General features: G+C 41.7%; 1 protein-coding gene across 1 annotated transcript; it reads right to left on the bottom strand.

Moving 5' to 3' along the window:
* Window positions 1-1,817: 1,817 nt before the first annotated feature.
* On the bottom strand, window positions 1,818-17,315 carry HAVCR2 (hepatitis A virus cellular receptor 2). The gene is made up of 7 exons (XM_045998926.1): window positions 17,088-17,315; window positions 15,492-15,830; window positions 14,459-14,542; window positions 10,610-10,650; window positions 9,004-9,130; window positions 5,464-5,500; window positions 1,818-3,220 (listed from the first exon to the last, which is right to left on the bottom strand). Exons 1-7 carry the CDS (start codon window positions 17,140-17,142, stop codon window positions 3,061-3,063), a joined length of 843 nt encoding a protein of 280 aa, XP_045854882.1. The 5' UTR covers window positions 17,143-17,315; the 3' UTR covers window positions 1,818-3,060.
* Between the last annotated feature and the right edge of the window lie 1,836 nt (window positions 17,316-19,151).

Raw genomic sequence — 19,151 nt, 5'->3', positions numbered from 1 at the left:
GGACATCTATCTATACTTATCTCCAGAAGGATCCAGACTTTCTGAATAGAAACTGGAAGCAAAATTGTGTTCAGCTTAATTTTTCAAATTTATATTTAAATGAAAATAAAGTGTAAATGAGAATGGGCATGAGGAGGTACCCAAAAACCAACTAAGGAGGCATTGAATTGCTTGGAACTTCTGCCTGGGGAATTCCAAATCTAGAAGAAGTGATATGCAGATAAAACACAGTCTTGCTGTGTTTTTCAGTCTCAAACGGTCAAGGAGCGCCCCTGTCCCGTGGGTCTCCTGTGGAAGAGCTGTGGAGGAAAAATGCTGAGAAGTTTCCAGGAGCAAGCTACACATCCAATCTTATTACACTGCTTTTAATTAAGTTACCACTTATCTCCTGGGCTCTTTGTAGTAGCCTTGTAGGGGTTTGTTCCCCTTTCTGCCAACTTCCGCCTTCTAAATAATTGACATAGAATAGATTCTACTCTGAAAACCAGGATTCCAGCCCTGGCTTGATGCCAGCCTTGACCTTAAATCTAGCTTAACCTAGTCTTCATTTCGTCCTATGATCAGGAAGACAGACAGGAAGACAGTGCTATAATGCTTAAATCTAATTTTCTATTACAAAAAAAAAAAATTCCGACAATTATAAAAGCACATAAAGGACAAAGTCTGTCACAAGACCATTTGCCCCTGTGGGGTAGCCATATTAATTTTGGTGTACTTTTCCAGATTGTTTTTAAAGGCAAAAGAAAAAATGAGCATCTACTACATACATTGTTCCAGAATTTTTTTTCTTTTCTTTACAATATAGTGTTCTCCTCTGACAAGCAACGTAAACTCCACGAGAGCAGGGATTTTGTCTGTTTCCCTCACTGCCGCATTTCTAGGGAGAAGAACAGTGTCTGGCACAAAGTAGGTACCAGTAAATGCTCACTGACTGAATGAATGGAATGAGTCCTCCTTACGTCAGATCAAAGGAGTTCTGTGGGGTCCAGGATAAGTCTGTTTGGTCTCTCTCTATGGCCTCAGCACCAGAACACCTGGCGTATAGTAGACATTGAAATATTCATTGAATTGGGAAAACAGTTCAGTGATGAATGAACACCACTTAATTCTTTTTAACTGCACCGGCGTGTTGACATCGTAATAACCAACGATTCCCCGGGTGGTGAAAAAAGTCTCTTACAAGTACCACTGCAATGATCATCCTGCATACATTACCCTTGTTTAAAGATTTTTGTAGGATAAGAATCTCTTTCTGCTGGGGAAACCATCGAGTTGATCTCAATAGGTTCTGAAATCCCTTCCCTCTAGAATTTCATAACTTTAAAATACTTGTGATTAATTCTTAGTCTTGTATGAGAGCTGCTGCCTATAATTTTGCAAAACGATCTCCCGTATATATCTCCCTATAGAAAGCCAGTACTTCCCAAAACTGTCTAAATGCAGCCGGAACATTATAACTCACACAAGACTGCCAGAAAGACTACTAGAAACTAACAGGCTGCCTACATCCTTGGTGACCAACATTTTCTGCATACAGCATGGTAGCCATTTAATTATTACCTGGGGAGGAGCAGTTTTCAGGCAGTGACAGGACTTTATTGTTGATTATTTATGTGCTGAGGAGGCTCAGCAGAAAGGGGGATACAGGGGTACTTGGATGGTTCAGTTGGTTAAGTGTCTGATTCAATTTTAGCTCAGGTCATGATCTTAGAGATCAAGCCCCACATTGGACTCAGTGCCAGGTGTGGAGCCTGCTTAAGATTCCTTCTCTTCCTTTTCCTCTGCCCCTCTCCAGAAGAAAAGGGCGGGGGGGGGGGAGAAGAGAAAGAAGAGAAAGGGGAAGAGAAGAGAAGAAAAAGAAAAGAAAATAGAAAAAAGAAAGGAAAAGAAAAGAAAAAAAAAAGGGGGACACAGACAAAAGAGTAACAGGCTTCCAAGTGCTTGAGCTGGGGATGATGCTAAGAAACAAACACCACCCAGAACCAGGTAAGGGCAGATATGGGATCTTAGGACTATCTGTGTGCTCTCCGGAAGAGCTCTATGTAAGCACTGCAATGGAAAAGACTTTGCAGAAGGCTACCTTCCTTAGGCTTTTTCACTCCATAGATGTTTAGTAAATTTCTGTGAGGTGTGAGAGCTTGTCAGGCACTGGGCAGGTAAAAAAATAGGCAAAATAAACCAAGTCGCTACCACCTTGAAATTGAATCTTAAGAACCACAGTCTTTCCCTCAAAGAACTTGATGCTGATATAGGTTGTTGGAGCCCTTTGCCTTCTTTCCACCAGTATTTGTGTCCCAGTCACTACTTCTTCTTCTATGAAAAACAGAGCTCCAGTTCTCTCCATGAATGGAGAAGTTGCTGGGAGATGTTTCCCGTTGAGTGCGCCCCAGGCAAAACGGGGCAACACACAGGAGGCACACTTCCTTTTTTTCTAGGAGCTCCTGCCACACCACAGGACCTGCTGGGCAGTCCACCAACTGGCAAAGGAGAGCTCTGCAGTGGCACTTACTGTTAAAGAATCAATATTCAGAAAAGCATAAGTCTTGAGACTTAGAGAAAACATTCGAGACTCTCTCCTCCTCCAAGTAGCTTCTTAACTTTTTCTAGATCACAGATCTCTTTGAAAATCAGTGGCCCCATTTGTCTTTCTGTCCCAAAGAGACATGCATGTATCTCAGCACAGAATTTTCCCTGTATTTTCAGGAGCTTTGTGGATCCACCATGTGACGGAATTTCCTGGCATTTCGGGGACTGCATATTAAAAATTCCTACTCTATATAAAAGCCCATTTGAGCTCTTATGTCCCAATTAGTAGTCTTTGGGTTGGATAGCCCTGATGGCTAAAACACAGAAGTCATGTTGTGCCAACTGCCGGGCAGGTCACCGTTCCCTCCCTCTGGGAGTTAATTATCATCAGAGAGTGTAAAAACTCTGCTCGGTGGCCATGGACAGAGTCTCTAAAACCAATCACTTGACACATTTCATAGTTTTGAAAGATGACGCTATGCTCAAAAAGACGTAGTGGGATCTGGTGACATTTAAAAGGGTTAAATCTCTAGGTCAGGATTGCTGCTCGTTGTTGACATAGCAGTAGTATTCATACGGGTCTTCCATTTCATATATGTTCTCCTCAATGATATAGATGTTTTCCTGCGAGCGCATTCCTTCTGCTCCTGTGTTTGCTAACCCCAAGGGAGGGGGGCTGCCCAAAGCAAGGAGGCTGTGGAAAGAAATGTCGCAGTTGAGTTCAGCATCTCCTGGGCAGTACGGAATAGAGTTAAGAGGACAGGCTTGGCTGAAGAGACAACAACCAAATGATCAAATGATCCCTGATCAGGTCCTAACTAGGAGGAAAAGGCCTTAAAACAGCAATAAAATAACATGTGGAATAAGTAAGGAAATTTGAATTCATATTCATTTTCTTAAGTACGAAAGTGGCATGGTATTATATGGAGGGACAGGCTGAAGTCTTGAAGTGAAGTGTGAAGATGACTGAAATGTCCTTACAAATGGTTCAGGAAAAAACTGTGTATAAACAGAGAAACAAACCAAGCAAGTATGTCAAAATGTTAAATCACAAGTTTCATTCAAAGGTTCTGTGGTGCCTTGCATGGTAACTTCTGTTCTTCTATGGGCTTGAATAATTTCAAAAAGAAAAAAGTATGAATATGTTATGGACCCAGTCAGACTTGAGTTAGAATTCTATCTCTGTCTCTTACCAGCCATAGGATCTTAGGCAAATTGGGTGGTTGGTTGTTTCTTTTTTCACTCATTCAATCAAAAAATATTTAGGGTGTTAGACACTGGTCCAGGAAGCAAGAAATGCTGCAGTGAACAATACACAAAAATCCCGTGAAGGTGGCGTGTTAGTAAACTTTGTGTCTCAGTGTTGTCGTCTGTAAAATGGGAATAGTAAGCATTCTATTTCACAGGACTGCCATAGGAGAATTTATTCGCTCAGTCATCAGATAAAGTGTCTACTAAGCATCTTGTTCTCTATCAAGAGATAGAGATACTAATATGGCAACAGTGCCCTAATTTTCTATGGAACTTACATACATAGATAGAGATGAACGTTAACCAGATGACTTTACCAAATAATTTCAACCAAATAATGAACTAATATATGTAAATATTACCTATGTGTAGTATCACGTTTCAAAGTTCAGCTCTAATAACAAATTCTGGCACAGATGATCGAAAGCCAGTGATAATTAAATATTTTATTTGGCCTTATTTGACTTCATTACTATAGATTATCTTGTCTTCATAAATATACTATCTCTACTTTGTCTAAAATTATTCATGGTCTAGATAGTATTCAATAGGCAGAGTCATTTTTTTTTTTACATTGCTTTCTACCCATGTACCAAAAATCACTACATTCCACTAGAATTTATTTAAGCTTTATGTATTTGGCATGGAGGTGTGTGCATGTGTATATATGTATTTGTATGCATATAGTCAAAAATGGATACCAAGACTGCAATATAATAGACCAGTAGATCTCAACCCTGTTTCTACGTTAGAATCACCTGGAATTTTTTTTAGAAAAACGCCTATGCTTATGTCCCATCCCCAAAGATTCTGATTTGTTTGCTCTGGGGTTGGCAACAATATGTTCAATGCCCTAGATGATTCTAATAGGAACATAAGTTAAGAATGCCTGGGCGGGGCGCCTGGGTGGCTCAGTGGGTTGAGCCTCTGCCTTTGGCTCAGGTCATGATCTCAGGGTCCTGGGATCGAGCCCCGCATCGGGCTCTCTGCTCAGCGGGGAGCCTGCTTCTCCCTCTTTCTCTCTGCCTGCCTCTCTGCCTACTTGTGATCTGTCAAATAAATAAATAAAATCTTTAAAAAAAAAAAAAAAAAAAAAAAGAATGCCTGGGCTGATCTATAAAAGCCCAAGAGTAGATTCTGGGTTTCTTGCTCACTTTTGTAACCCAGTGCCCAGCCCAGTGACTGAATGTAGCTCAATCATTGGAAGGGTCAATTCATTGAAAAAAAAATTATTATACAAAAAAGCATTTCCGGGGCGCCTAGGTGGCTCAGTGGGTTAAGCCTCTGCCTTCGGCTCAGGTCATGGTCCCAGGGTGCTGGGATCGAGCCCCGCATTGGGCTCTCTGCTCAGTGGGGAGCCTGCTTCTTCCTCTCTCTCTACCTGCCTCTCTGCCTACTTGTGATCTCTCTCTCTCTGTCCAATAAATACATAAAATCTTTAAAAAAAAAATAAGCATTTCCTATCAATAGTGAGATGAATTCTATGTCTTAACTTTAGGCCATGAAGCTAGAGAAATCAAAAAGAAAAACAGAGCAGCATGTTTAATTAGTATTGCATTAATCCATGCCTAAGGCAAAAAGGAAGTCTAAGTTTAAATCCTGGGGCCAGACTTCGAAGAGAAAAGCCATCTTAGAGTAGGGGCATCCAAGATTCCCACCTTCCCCTACGCCACCCATTATTCTTACCTTGAGTTCTGTAACTTCTCTTTGCTATAAGAATACCCTAGGTAAAAAGTAGAACAAAAGTCAATTAAAAATGTTCTCATGAAACAAATGACATAAGAAATAAAATGAACTCACTGGAGGCAAGAATTTTTTAGGGAAATCTGGTCTCCTTTTGGATTGAAATAAATCAAACTATCAATGTGTGTCTTGATTTATTACACAGACTATGCTAGTAAGTAATACAGATGCATTTCTTACATTTGTACATTCAGCAAATATATGGAGCTACGTGCCCGGCAGTATGCTAGGCACTGGGGATGCAAAAGTGAATTGTGAGCCCTGACTTCTTAAAAGTTTTGTTCTAGGGAGGGAAGCATTTAAAATAATAATTTCAAGTTGTGGAACTAATAAGGCACTAGAACAGATGATGGAGAACATGGTCAGGAAAAAACTCTCAGAGGAGGTGACCTTCAAGCTCAGTTCTGAACAAAGAGAATGTGTCAGCCAAGTGAAGATCCAGGGGGAGAATTCTGGCAGAGAGAACCCCTGGTAAAGAGGATGGTGGGTTCCTGAAATTGAAATAAGGGAGTGGCCCAAGATAAGGTCTGAGAGATAGGCCGGGGCTAGCTCCAAAGGACCTTTTACAACATAATCAAGAATTTGGAATTTATTTTAAGACCTATTAGAAATAATTGGAAAGCAGAAATATGAGAACTAATTGGGTTTTAAGATCACCCTGGCTGCTATGTGAGGAGTAGATTAAAAGAGACATAAAAAAATGGAGAAGTAAGTAGAGATCATCATGCCTCAGATCAGAGGAAGGTGGTGACCAAGAGAGATGAGAATAATGAATGGATTTTACATGTGTTTTGGAGAAAGTCTGCAGGATTTAAAATTGAATTTTGCGTTAAGATAAAACAGGATTTGGGTGCCTGGGTGGCTCAGTGGTTTAAGCCGCTGCCTTCGGCTCAGGTCATGATCTCAGGGTCCTGGGATCGAGTCCCGCATTGGGCTCTCTGCTCGTCAGGGAGCCTGCTTCCCTCTCACTCTCTCTGCCTGCCTTTCTGCCTACTTATGATCTCTCTCTGTCAAATAAATAAATAAAATCTTTAAAAAAAAAAAAAAGAAAAAAAGAAAAAACAGGATTCAAGGATGGCCTCTGGCTTTCTGGCTTAAGCAACCAGATGAATGGTAGTGAAACGCTATAATGGGGAAGATCAGAGAGGGAGAAGTTGTGTTCTGGGAAGGTGGAATATGGACTCTAGACCTCCATTTTGGACATGTTAAATGTGGGAGACATCTAAGTGGAGGTATCAGTTGTACAAACACTCTGACTTGGAGAGGGAAATTAAGGATGACATTTAAGCCTGTTGAAATATAGATCACCTAAAGGGTGTACAAGAAAGGGAAAGGGCCAGCCCTGCGGAGTATCAACGTCTAAAGGTGAAGCAGAAAAAGAAATAACAAAAATGACTGAAAAGTATCGGCCAATGAAGTAGGAGAGTGGTGTTCTAGAAGCCCAGAGAAGGAAGACTTTCTAGAATGAGTGAGGGTCGATTTGGTTAAATATTGCTAAAAGATTGATGACAGTGAAGACAGAGGTGTCTACTGGATGTTTCTAGAGAAAGGGGTAAAAGGAAGACTGAAGTCTTGGCTAAGGCAAAGAAGGAACAGGTCTTTGATACTTCATCAGTTGAATGAGAAATGAGGGAGATTTGAGTAGTACTGAAGTATGGATGTTCATTGCAAAGAGAGCACTAGAAAGATACAGGATTGCTAGTTGTATTGTTGCCAATTAATGGCTTTGATATCCTGACTTAAACACCTGTCACCTTGGTTTTAAGATTTTCTCCAGCAACTTTTAGGGAAAAGATCATAAATCAAACAGGACTTTCCCATCTGTTCTTCTAGGTAACCATGTCTTTGGAGTAATAAAGATGTGGGTACAAAGTGTCAGACTTCTCCCAATGAGAAGAAACCTCACTTTAAACCTCTTTACACAGACTAAAATGGCCCCTAATATCCAGCCCATGGCAGAACTCAAAAATGTAGCAAGTGCTATTACTGCTCTTTATCAACTTGTAGGCTTTACATCCTGTGATCAATTCACAAACCCCCCTGCTACCTCTCAGTAAACCCAGGTAAGTGTGGATAGGGTAGCTTTTTTCTTTGAACAATCCATTTACCAATAATGGCAGAATAGCATAATGGTGAGGAACAGGAGAATCTTGTCTTCAGATTCCATATCTATCAATTAACCGTATGACTTTGGACAGCACCCTAGTTCTCCATTCAGCAAATTAGAATACTACTAGTATCTTTCTCAGTAGAGTAATTATGAGAATACGCATAAAGGACTCCACAGCTTTAAGCCACACAACTAGGGAGATCAATTCATCCTTACTCTCCAATCTCTGTCCCAGTTTCAGCACTGGAATCCCACATCCTAGGAACCCCGTCACTTCTGGGCAAATCTGGGACAGCTGGTCACCCACTATGCAGTCCATGTTTAAGTAAGAGTAGGAAAGGCTGTTAGAATGAAATAAGCCATGGAGTATAAGGCCTTAGCCTCTGCCCACAGGGAGAAGAGAATATATCATAATTACAACAGTGTGTGAGGCTTTTGGGGTGATGCCATTGGTTGGGTCTTAAAGGTAGTGATAGATTCCCAAGTTGAAATTCAAGTTGGACATACTTTAAATATGCAGTTAGAGTATAATAAACCATACTTTAAGAAGATTTTTTAAATAAAAATAACTTCTATAACAATGTGTGTGCAAGTGTTGTGAAGGAGCAAAACATAAATGTACAAATCCTGGCCCATGACCCATCGGTAACAGGACTTGCCACCTCTCCCTAAAGACCTATGCCTGAGGAACAAATAAGATAGGAAAATGCACAGAAAGAAGTGAGCTTTGTTTTTAAGCCTAATTCATGATTTAAAGAGGTTTCTGTTCTTCTCCAAAGGTTAAGAGACTAGGTGCTAGAATCAACCTGCCTGGGTTTGAATTCCAGCTTTGCCTCTTAGGGATTCTGAAACCACGGCGAAGTGACTTACTTTCTCATAGCTATACTTCCTGCATGATAAAATGGTGATAAATACTACCTACTGCATAAGATGGTGACAATAAAATGTAGGTTAAAAACATTTAGCACAATGCCTGTGTATTACACAGTAAGCACTGAGTAAAAAATAGCTATTATTATTGGTAGGTTTGGGAGGACTACAGGGTGTTCCGTTTTATCACCTTCAGGTATATAAGTATAAACTTATATTTCTATTTAGGTTTGTGTTGGTTCTTTTTTTTTAATTTTTATTTACTTATTTGAGAGAGAGAATAAGAGAGGGAGAGAGAGAGAGACAGAGCATGAGAGTGGGGAGGGCCAGAGGGAGAAGCAGACTCCCTGCTGAGCAGGCAGCCCAATGCGGGACTCAATCCCAGGACTCCAGGATCATGACCTGAGCCAAAGGCAGACGCTTAACCCATTAAGCCACCCAGATGCCCTGTTGGTTCCTTTTTTAACAACAGAGGCAGAGAGAAGCAACATCAACCAACTTACATGTGAGAATTAAAGTACCAGTGATAAGGAGGAGAGCCAGCCCGGCCGAGACCCCTGCTCCAATGTAGACTCCCATTCTGGTGATCGCACCAGCGTCTTGTAACTCATTAGCCCACGTGGGTATTTGCTATGGAAACACAAAGAGAACTGCAGCAGATGGCCAGAAATCAGTTGTGTGCTCAGCCAGTCTCATGACTTGTGCATCAGACCGTCCCTTTCATAGCACCACAGGAGGGCAGGGACCTTGAGATGACTCTGATCTGTCTCCTTGCAGACAGGCCTCACACCCCCAAAGAATGCGATGAGCATACTCTTCAGAGTTAGTAAGGGAATAAAATGTGTCACTTCTATGCTATTGGGGCACAAGGAGCCCTTAGTAAATGGACTCCTCTCCTGTCCCAAATAAAAATGGGCTTTAGAATAGAACTCCATTCATTCAAGGGCCCTGGTGTTCCAGAGAGTTTCAGAGTGGTTAAAACTTGGTGTCTTGCAGAGAAACCCTCATATTCACAGAAAGACAGTGATTTAAAAGCCAGGCCTTTACAGCCAGACAGTCCTGGGTTCAAATCCCAGCTCTGCCACCATCATATAGGCTCCTTGGAAAAATTAAGTGATGAGAAATATAAAATGCTCAGCACAGGGCCTTGTATACAATAAATGGTTAAGCAGTAGTTACTATTATGGTTATCACTCTAATCCACTGAATTGTTTAACTCAGAGTCAGAAAATTCTTTTGCTTCCAAAATTTTAGTCCATATTCCTGTTTAAAAACAATGATAGTGAACACGTTTAAAACAAAGAAGTCAAAGAAATTAAATCCTGCACTTATTCAATAAACATTTACTACAGGATTATTAATTGCAAGGTACCATGAATTTAATACTATAGATATAGAGAGGTACTTAGAGTCAGTCCTTGGTCACAGAGAGGGGCAAACAGAGTGCTGAGCCTTGGTTGTAAACACACAAGTAGGGGCCTTGGTCAAATGAAGGCAGACTCCTGGATATGTTCCCATAGAATTTCTAAGTCACCACTATAAGCTTGCTATCTAGGGGATTTCCTTTTACTCTGAGAAGGTGGGAGACACTTAATTTGTGGTTAATTAAAATATTGATTTCTTTATAGGTGGATATAGAAATTCTTAGATTACAATATTCCTGACTGCTGTCTTGTCATATAGTAATAAATTTAAATAATCTTTTTCATTGGGGTTGCCATGGAAATGAGAAGAAATACACTCTAGGGAGATGGAGGGTCTTTGGACCCTCCACAGTGGCATACAGTTGTGAAATAGGAGAAGAGGGACAAGAGGGTAGAGCTTCCTCATTTTGGTTTTCCAGCACTTACTACGTGCCGGGCACTTTACCTATATTCTCTTATTCCACCCTTACAACAGGCCTGTGTAGTTGGAACTGGCATCATCAACATGTTACAGCCAAGGGCACTGAGGCCAAGGGAGATTAAGGCATTTTTTTTTCCCCCAAACAGAGAGCAAACAAGAAGAAAGACTAAAGCTGAACTTTCTTTTTTCTGAGTTGAGCCTAAAGTTAGCACACACATACACATGCACACACACACACACACACAGGCACACAAAGTCACTTACAGTGTGTTCTTTATCATGGAGGCCCTCCAGTGTCTGTGTCTCTGCCATACAGAGAAAAAAAAAATAGCCAATAGAATGGTCAGGAATGTTTTCTTTTATCTGACTTTTTAAAAAATCCTAAAGACACCTATAATCCCATTTGAAATTAAATCTACTCTATACTCTTCACAATAATTAATCATGAGACCAACAAAATTTTCTAAATACCTGCAAAACACTTTTAGGGTGACCAAATTTTTTTTAAGATTTTATTTATTTATTTGACACAGAGAGAAATCAAAGAGGCAGGCAGAGGGAGAGGGGGGAAACAGGATTTCCACTGAGCAGAGAACCTGACGCAGCGCTCGATCCCAGGGACCCTGAGACCTTGACTTGAGCCTAAGGCAGAGGCTTAACCCACTGAGCCACCCAGGCACCCCTTTTTTTTAACCAGATAATGAACCCAACTACTTAGGTGCCATGAAAAGGAGACCTCTGCCAGGAAGACCTCTGTTGAATATATGGTTTATTGTGTCCACAGGGCCCCAAAGAGGGCTGCAGAATTCCAACAACATTGATATCACTCAAGCAGGTGTTATATTTTAATTAGACTTCAAAAGATAACAGAAGTTAATTTTCTTGAAAAAGTTTAACATTTACTTATTAAGAGGGAGACAGGGTATTTGGTTGCCTAAAAATGAAAATAATAATAACAATAGCTCTAATTTACCGTGAACAGACATTCTGTTAAATTCTTTGAACAAAGTATCTCATTTAGCATTCAGAACAGTTATCCTAAAGTAGGGACTATTAGCTCCATTACTTAGATGAAGAAGCTGAAAATTCAGAAGGGAACAGACTTACTCAGGTCATGGAGCTTAGTGAATAACAGAAATGGCCTTCCAGTTTAGGTCTGCATGGCTTCAAACAGATATTCCTATGCTGCCTTCAACAACCCTCACCTTGGCTCAGTCACTTCCATGTGGACACAGTGCCCAGTTGCCAGCTTACATTTTTTTCCTTTTTACCCATTTACTTATTCATCTGTCTATCCATTCGATGAACATGTCTGTCTATACCCCTATTCTGTACCAGGCACAGGGTCCAGAGCTGCCAACAGCATGGGCACAGGCCCTGACCTCACAGACGATGCCTTCTAAAAAAAATCAATATAGAATGTCTGCTTTGGGGAACTTAAGGATGCCTGTTCATGTCTCTGGCTGAGTCAGAGGCTCTGAAACTTCTTAAATGTCATGGCCACTTTCTGGAAGCCTAAAAGTCCAAGTCCTTTCATGTAAAACCCCTGGTCTAATAAACCATGATTTTAATATTAAAATTTTAATACTCTCAGCCTGAATATATTTTTTAAAAAAAGGAAAGAAAAGAGATTCTCTTCCACTTGCCTCTGCTCTTATTACTACCCAAAAGGAATTTAAAGTATAAAAACCACATTGGTGGAACTGCTAAGTAAACATGAATCTAACCACACACAAGATTTTCTAATGTAATTCCAGTTTCTGCTTCCTTGTAATTATTTCTCTTGGTCTAAATGGTAAGACTGACTTCTCCTTTTAAAAAAAAAAATTCAATTTACAGTGAAAATAGCCCAAGAGTACTCTGTTTTATTGATTATCACAGCTCAATTTCATATAGATAACCATCAACCAAGGTGAGTAGGACAGTTTAAAAAATCTGCATTAGTTTTCCTAGAGAACCCAAGACTTGACTGGAGTGGAGGGGGCTTTGAGGGCAGGATGCGATGGTCTCAGAAGCATATAAATCTATGGTTACCATCTAGCACGTATTACCTGCCACACATGGTGCTTAGCACTTTATTCACATAATATCTTTCAATCTTCACCACAATATATAGGCACTATTATTTTTCCACTTTTCAAATGAAGAACCTGAGTCTTCGAAAGGTACTTGGCATAAGATCACACAACCAGTAATTGACAAACCCTGAGATTCAAACCAAGTCTACTTCCAGAGCTGAGGACTCACCATGACCTGGTTCCACCTCCTTCAGGTTGAAGAGACATGACACTGTTTTGTGTTCAAAGTATGTTTAGGAGCTTCCAAGACCCTTGGAACCTTTACTTATTAAGACTCTACTCCACTTAATAGCAAACATATTCAATGTACCCACATTCCACATTAAAAGAAAAGGTATGTATACCTACACCAAGTTGACTTGCAAGGGGAGACCCCATCATTGTTGCCCTAGAGGAAAGGAACTAACAGGTTAAAAACTAAAGGGAAAAGGACTTGTTTATGATATAGACAATCCTGAGGAAATGCACTGGCTCAGGAGGAAGGTGTGTGGGCATACAGTGAATGCCCACTTGGCCGTGATGTTGTAAAGAACATTGGAGCCCTGGATGGGAACATGGGCATCAATAAATATTGACTAGGGTTAATTACAGGGAAGAAGAACCTGGATTTATATTAGAAAATCTTGTATGTGGTTAAGATTCATGCTTACTTAGCAGTTCCATCAATGTGGTTTTTAAATTCCTTTTTAAGGGAATTTTTAAAATCCACTTTAAATTCCTTTTGGGATGACGGTTGTCATCTTGTCCCACCATATTTAATGTTCTCCCTCTCATAAGAGATGTTGGCTACCCATCACTAAAGAACCACCAAAGATTAAACCAGTAGAGAGCTGAAGTTAATACTTATAATAATAACTAATATTCGAGTGTTTTCTGTGGGCCAGGTATGACACTGAGCGTTTTGCATACATTGTCACACTCAATTTTTACAACAGTCTTGGGCAATAGGTCCTGGGGAAACCCCCAAAGTGAGGTAAGAAAATTAAGCCTCACAGATTTCAAACAATTTTACTTCGTACTCACAAAGCTAGTATAAAGGGCTGATAGCGGAGCCCTGTCACTGAGGTACTTCACCACGACCTCATTCTGCCTCCAGATCTTACTGGCAACATTAAAGACAATAACTGAGTACATACTGTGATCAAATACTGGGCTAACCACTTGAGACACCCTTTCTTAGTTAAATCTCACAAGGTGGGACTTAGGAGATCTCTGAGATTAAAATATGGGACGTACCTGTTATTACCCTCATCTTACTGAATGGAAGACTGAGCTCCAGAGAGTATAAGAAGGACCAGAAATCTGACAGGAGACATTTAAGATTAATCTCCCTGCTCAGTGAAACCCTCAGTCTGCTCTTTTGACCCTATCTTCTCTACCAGGGCAGCGTGAAGAAGTCCTTGCTGAATTACTGAAAGAGTTTAGCTACTCTTTCCAAGGCTGGAATCGAAAGAAGAGGATGGGCTTCATTCTAGTTAGAAGAGATCCTTGAAATCCCCGAATCCAACCCCAAACACAAACTGGAGTCAGTTCATGCCAAAACATCCCAGTCTGGGAGTCAGTTGGAAAATAATGGCAACGTAATGAGTTTTTCATTAGACTAAATGTATTTAATTTAAAAGCATGTCTTTTTTAATGCAATAATGGCATTAGTAGAATTTTTTTTTCTTATTTGGCAAAATATATAGATCAACAGAATTTTATTTTTGGAAGGGGAGGGAATTTTACTAGGTCACAAAAGCTAAAGTCTCCAAACCCTCTCCTTGGACAGAACAAGAAGCAGAGATCCAGGGAAGTGACAGGTTTCAGCCTGGGTCACAGAGGTACTTGTGACTAATTCTGAAGCCTAGCTCAGGACTCCTTTTTCCCAGTAGAGGTTTGTCCCCACCTCCCCTCTCCCCACGCACAACATCTCAGGTACACAGGGACGTTCACGCCTCCACTCAAACCCTTTTCTCGTCTCTTTCCCATACTCAAAGTCCTCTGAACTCTGAAAATACCCGAAGGCTTCATGCTACGCCTCCGGTATCATTACCTGCGCCACGTCCCTTGGTGGTCAGCACCCGTGGAAAGGCTGCAGTGAAGTCTGTCCATGGAGTCCGAGCAGAGGTGACCTTGGCTAATATCAGAAACCAACATAAGGATGCAGCCCTTCTGAGAGCAGAGAGCTTGTGGCAGGGAATCAAAGGGGCAGCAGAAAAAATACGAAATGTAACAAATAAAGAGAAGCACATGGCCAACTGCCAAACCTACCTGACACCTTCCTTGAGCATGTACAACACTCCTGAGGTGTGGGGCAGAGGAGTGTTACAGTCATCACTGCCACAGTCTAACCGTTAATGACGGAACTAGCAGCCACCCAAATGGCCACGCTAAATGTTTTTCACAAAACACCTCGTAAAATCCTCCCAGGGGGCTGTGTGGTAGGAATTACCATATTTCATAGAGGAGGAGTTCACAGTTTAACTAACTTGCCCAAGATGGCAGATAGTTAAGAGGCAAAGTTGGATTTGAACTCTGCTCCATCAGTCACACACTATATGCTCTATAAATCTTCAAACACATGAGCACATGTCCCCGACATGTACACCATCTTGATGGTACTTGATCCTGGCTGCACGGTGACGGGGAGAATCATTTAAGGTAGGCTGTAAATTCCTAGTGCTCAGGACTCTATCTCTGGAGATGCTGATTTCTGTGGTTTGTGGGTGGGGACCAAGGAGCTATGTAGGGCTTAAAAAGCTTTCCAGGCGAGTCCAATGAGCAATCAGTCTCTCGAACTACCAATCTTGACCTTTCCTCCCATTCTATAGATCCTGTCCATGAGTTTTAAAATAGATGAAGGGAGTTAAAAGTGGCTGGGCGTCGCTAGTGGAGTCTGTTAAACATTAGGTCTTAGGGACAGATGGACAAGCAGGGCTGTAACTGAGTCTGTTAAACATTGGGTTTTAGGGACAGATGGACAAGCAGGGCTGTAACTGGGGAGATCAGAAGGGCAACCAATCAGTATATTTAATATTACCTGCAGGTGATTTTATTCAAGAAGGCATGCAAAGGCATCTACTCACCTGGTTTGATGACCAACTCCAGGTTTAATTTTTTATCATTCATTGGGCCTGGGAACTGGATCCGGCAGCAATAGATCCCACTGTCGGCTAGAGTCACGTTCTCTATAATCAAGGACACATCTCCTTTGTGGATACTCCTCCTCAGCTGGTATCTGTTGGATGTCTGATATTTCAAGTTCCTTCCATCTGTGCTGAGCACCATACTATGACATTCAAACATCGGACAGGATCCCCTGCCCCAGCAGACAGGCACAGGATCCTCAGAAGGGGTGGGAGTGTAGGTGCAGGGCAGATCAGCATTCTGACCCACTTCAGCTACGTATACCCCTTCCAAAGACCCTGAATAAAGAGGGAAAGAGAGCAAGACCCAAGCAATGAGTGAAGTTGGTCCATTTCAAGAAAACTGCAAGTAATGCCTTATAGAATAAAAAGGAAACCAGTGCAACTGTCCTGTTTGGAGGATGATTCGTTTTGACAATGATTCTCAGACTTGAGGAGCATCAGAATCACAGGGAAGACTTATTAAAACACAGAAAGGTGGGCTCAACTTCTAGAGTTCCTGACTCAATAGGTCTGGGGTGGGATATATGAATTTGAATTTCCAGCAAGTTCCCAGGAGCTGTTGAGATGGCTGGTCTCAGAAACTCACTTCGAGAACCAGTGCCCTAAGAGAGAATTGTGGTCCAGCCCTGTGAACACTGGAGGGCAAGGCTGATGGAAATAGATAATCAGACAATGAGTCACTGTCAGCCCCGAGAACAGCTCATCGGTCTGGGCTAGTGGGCTGCTTGCTCATGGATGAAAGGCAGTTAACTTGATATAAATCTCTCTCTCTCTCTCTCTCTTTTTTTTTTTTTTTTAGTTTTTAAAGATTTTATTTATTTATTTGACAGGGGGAGAGAGAGCACAAGCAGGGGGAATGGTAGGCAGAGGGAGAGAGAGAAACAGGTCCCCACTGAGCAGGAAGCCCGATGTGGGGCTCCATTCCAGGATCTTGAGATCATGACCTGAGCAGAAGGCAGATGCTTAACCAACTGAGCCACCCAGGCACCGCTCACTCTCTCTTTTTAAGCCCTCAGCACATGATGAATAACAACCATTGGCTGAATAAGAAGCTTGTGTGTTTGAAACAATTCACAGGCTATCGTGAGGTTTAAAATTAATTCTTTACATATATATTAACATATCTATCTATCTATATATATATAGTAAAATATTTGAACAGTATAAAAGGTATATGAGAACTATACTGCCTCTCCCTGCTCTTTCCTGTTTTCCAGTTCCCTTCCCAGAGTCCATACGTTAAATAGCATTCATGTATTCCCACTCCCTGCACCATACATACACAAATAGAAGTCTGATATACGTGTCCTTCTGCACCTTCTTGTTTCATCTGACATTCGGACTCAGAGACATTCTGTATCACTGTGTGTCGTCGGCCTCCCTATTTGCAGCGTAGATCACAGCTCGTCTACCTGCTCCCCCGCTGGTGGACACTGAGGTTCCTTCCAAACTTGCTATTGCAAACATTGCGATGACCATCCCTGCCTCTGTATCGTGTAGCATCCAATTGTGAAAGCCCATGGCCGGACTTACCTGTGAGTAGCAGCAGCCACAGCAGGACACAGTCGAAGGAAGGAGGTGAAACCATGGGTTCCGAAGAAGACAAGTCAAATAATGGCTCTGTTTCACTTTAATTCTCCAGTGGTACTGGAGAATTAAAGAAATCGAATCTCCTCCACAGTGACAGGAGCGGGGCTCACTGTCCCCGACTGCTGGCCCAGCACACCATGGCATCTGACTACCAGTCTTTGCTCTGCTATTGCTGCCAAGTCCACAGTTACAACAAAGGAAACTCCAGTTCTCTGTCCTGCTACACCACAGACATCCTGTCAGTCTCTGGTATTTACCCCTTAGTATCAACGAAGAGGAAGCGACACTCAGAGGAAGCAAAGTGTCTCTCAGCCAAGAGAACTCTCAGCAAGTAGAGAGAGGCCTCAGGCATCTCCAAGGAGATAATCCCCTGTGTGAAACGGGTGGTGTGTGGGTCCAGCTGGTTACCAGGGGACGCAAGGTAGGAACACAGCATCTGCGCATTCAGTCCGGTCAGGCAGTTGGTTGGTCACGTGACCAATGTTAATGAAGCACCTGCTATGTGTCGGGAACTGGACAGGGAGCTGGACAATGCCACGATGAGCCACATCTTCCTTATCCTCGCGTTTATGGGCCCTTTCCACTTCATTCGGGGCTTAATGCTTAGGCTTGCTCTAACACGAATGGGGCTGTGCCTAACACAAATTGTGCAGGATCCCGGTTCCTTCGTTTACAAAGTGAGGAAATGGTGTTCGGTGACATAGACACAGTTCCCTGCTCTAATATTCTGACTCGGACCTGAACTTCCAAACCCTTCCACTGAGGAAAGACACATTCCTTTCCACAATGTTTCTTTTCCCCCACCATGGGGGGGGGGGCAATATTTGATTTCATCTCACATACACAAGATGTCCCCTTGCCTCCCACCCCAGGGGTTTGGGCATGAATTGTCAGAAAGTGTGGCGTTCCAGCCACACTCTCCATCACAGAGGTAACATCTCAGACCCCAACTGTCTCAGCCCTGGGAGTGTGACATTTGTCTGCGAAACTTAAAAGCCAATGGTTCTTTACAAAAGTGAGCTCACAGACTGAATAGTTTCTGCAAACCCTGTGGCCCTCCTCTGTCTTTTCTTGCTGAATTTTCTTGTCACTCATCTTTGTGGCACTAAATGCATTTAATATAAATATCCAGCTTATCCTATGTGTGTTCCTCCCCAGCAACAGTAGCCGTTACTCAAGAGATCAGAGTCAGATTTCGTCATCCCCTGGGGGAAACTGAGACCTGATAAGGTTGATTTGCCCAAGGGCACATGATTGGTAATTTCAGGTGAGAACTGAGTCCCCCCAAGCTCCAGATTTTTTCCACTATAAACTGTTTTGTGAATTTCACATTTGCCCTTAATAGGTCTGCCCATGTAACTCATACCAACCAGCAAATGTCCATATTCGAGGGGAAGGCAGAATGAATTAAACATGGCATCAGAGGTCATGTTTACTGCATAACCCCAGGCAACACTCTTGAAAGTTTCGGCCTTCAGAGTCTGTGTTCTCTTTTTTTGTTTTGTTTTGTTTTGTTTATTGTTATTACTCTGTTTTCTGTCCATCTCTAGAGTTACTACTGGAACCAGCTTTATAAAATATTAACAATTTATTAATTCACTGAAGTCTAGACATAAAGGAGCCTAGAAATTTACTCTAACCCCCCCCCTTTTTTTTCCATGTATAGGGAACTGTTTCCGAGCATTTTCATGTTTATTTAACTTTTGTTTCTTAAAAAAAAAAAAACTGGTTAGATAATTCATCCAAATGGCTAAAATTCAAAGCAATATCAAAACTTTATGAAGAAGCCTTGTTCCCACCCCCACCCCAAATATACTAGTTTCCCCCACCCACCCTGTAGGTTTCTGTTTTCCTAAGTCTCTTTTGTATACCCCCAATGCAAACACAAGAAAAACACACACATACCCTTATTCCCTCCTTTCTTAGACAAATTGCATCCCCATGTTGCACCTTACATTTTCTATTTACTGTTTTATATAAAAAAAACTTTTTTGCAATACACAAAAG

Source organism: Meles meles, chromosome 3 (assembly GCF_922984935.1).
Source record: "Meles meles chromosome 3, mMelMel3.1 paternal haplotype, whole genome shotgun sequence".
NCBI lineage: Eukaryota > Metazoa > Chordata > Mammalia > Carnivora > Mustelidae > Meles > Meles meles.
The sequence above is the reverse complement of the archived record's forward strand: the minus strand, read 5'-3'. Positions and strand labels throughout refer to the sequence as shown.

Bases quoted from the DNA above. Each gene is read 5' to 3' on its own strand.
- HAVCR2 (XM_045998926.1), bottom strand. From the start codon at position 17,142: ATGGTTTCACCTCCTTCCTTCGACTGTGTCCTGCTGTGGCTGCTGCTA. The intron at 15,831-17,087 runs GTAAGTCCGGCC...CTCTTTATTCAG, and splicing joins GTGGCTGCTGCTACTCACAG to GGTCTTTGGAAGGGGTATAC. The intron at 5,501-9,003 runs GTAAGTTGGTTG...CTTTTTACCTAG, and splicing joins TGGTACTTTAATTCTCACAT to GGTATTCTTATAGCAAAGAG.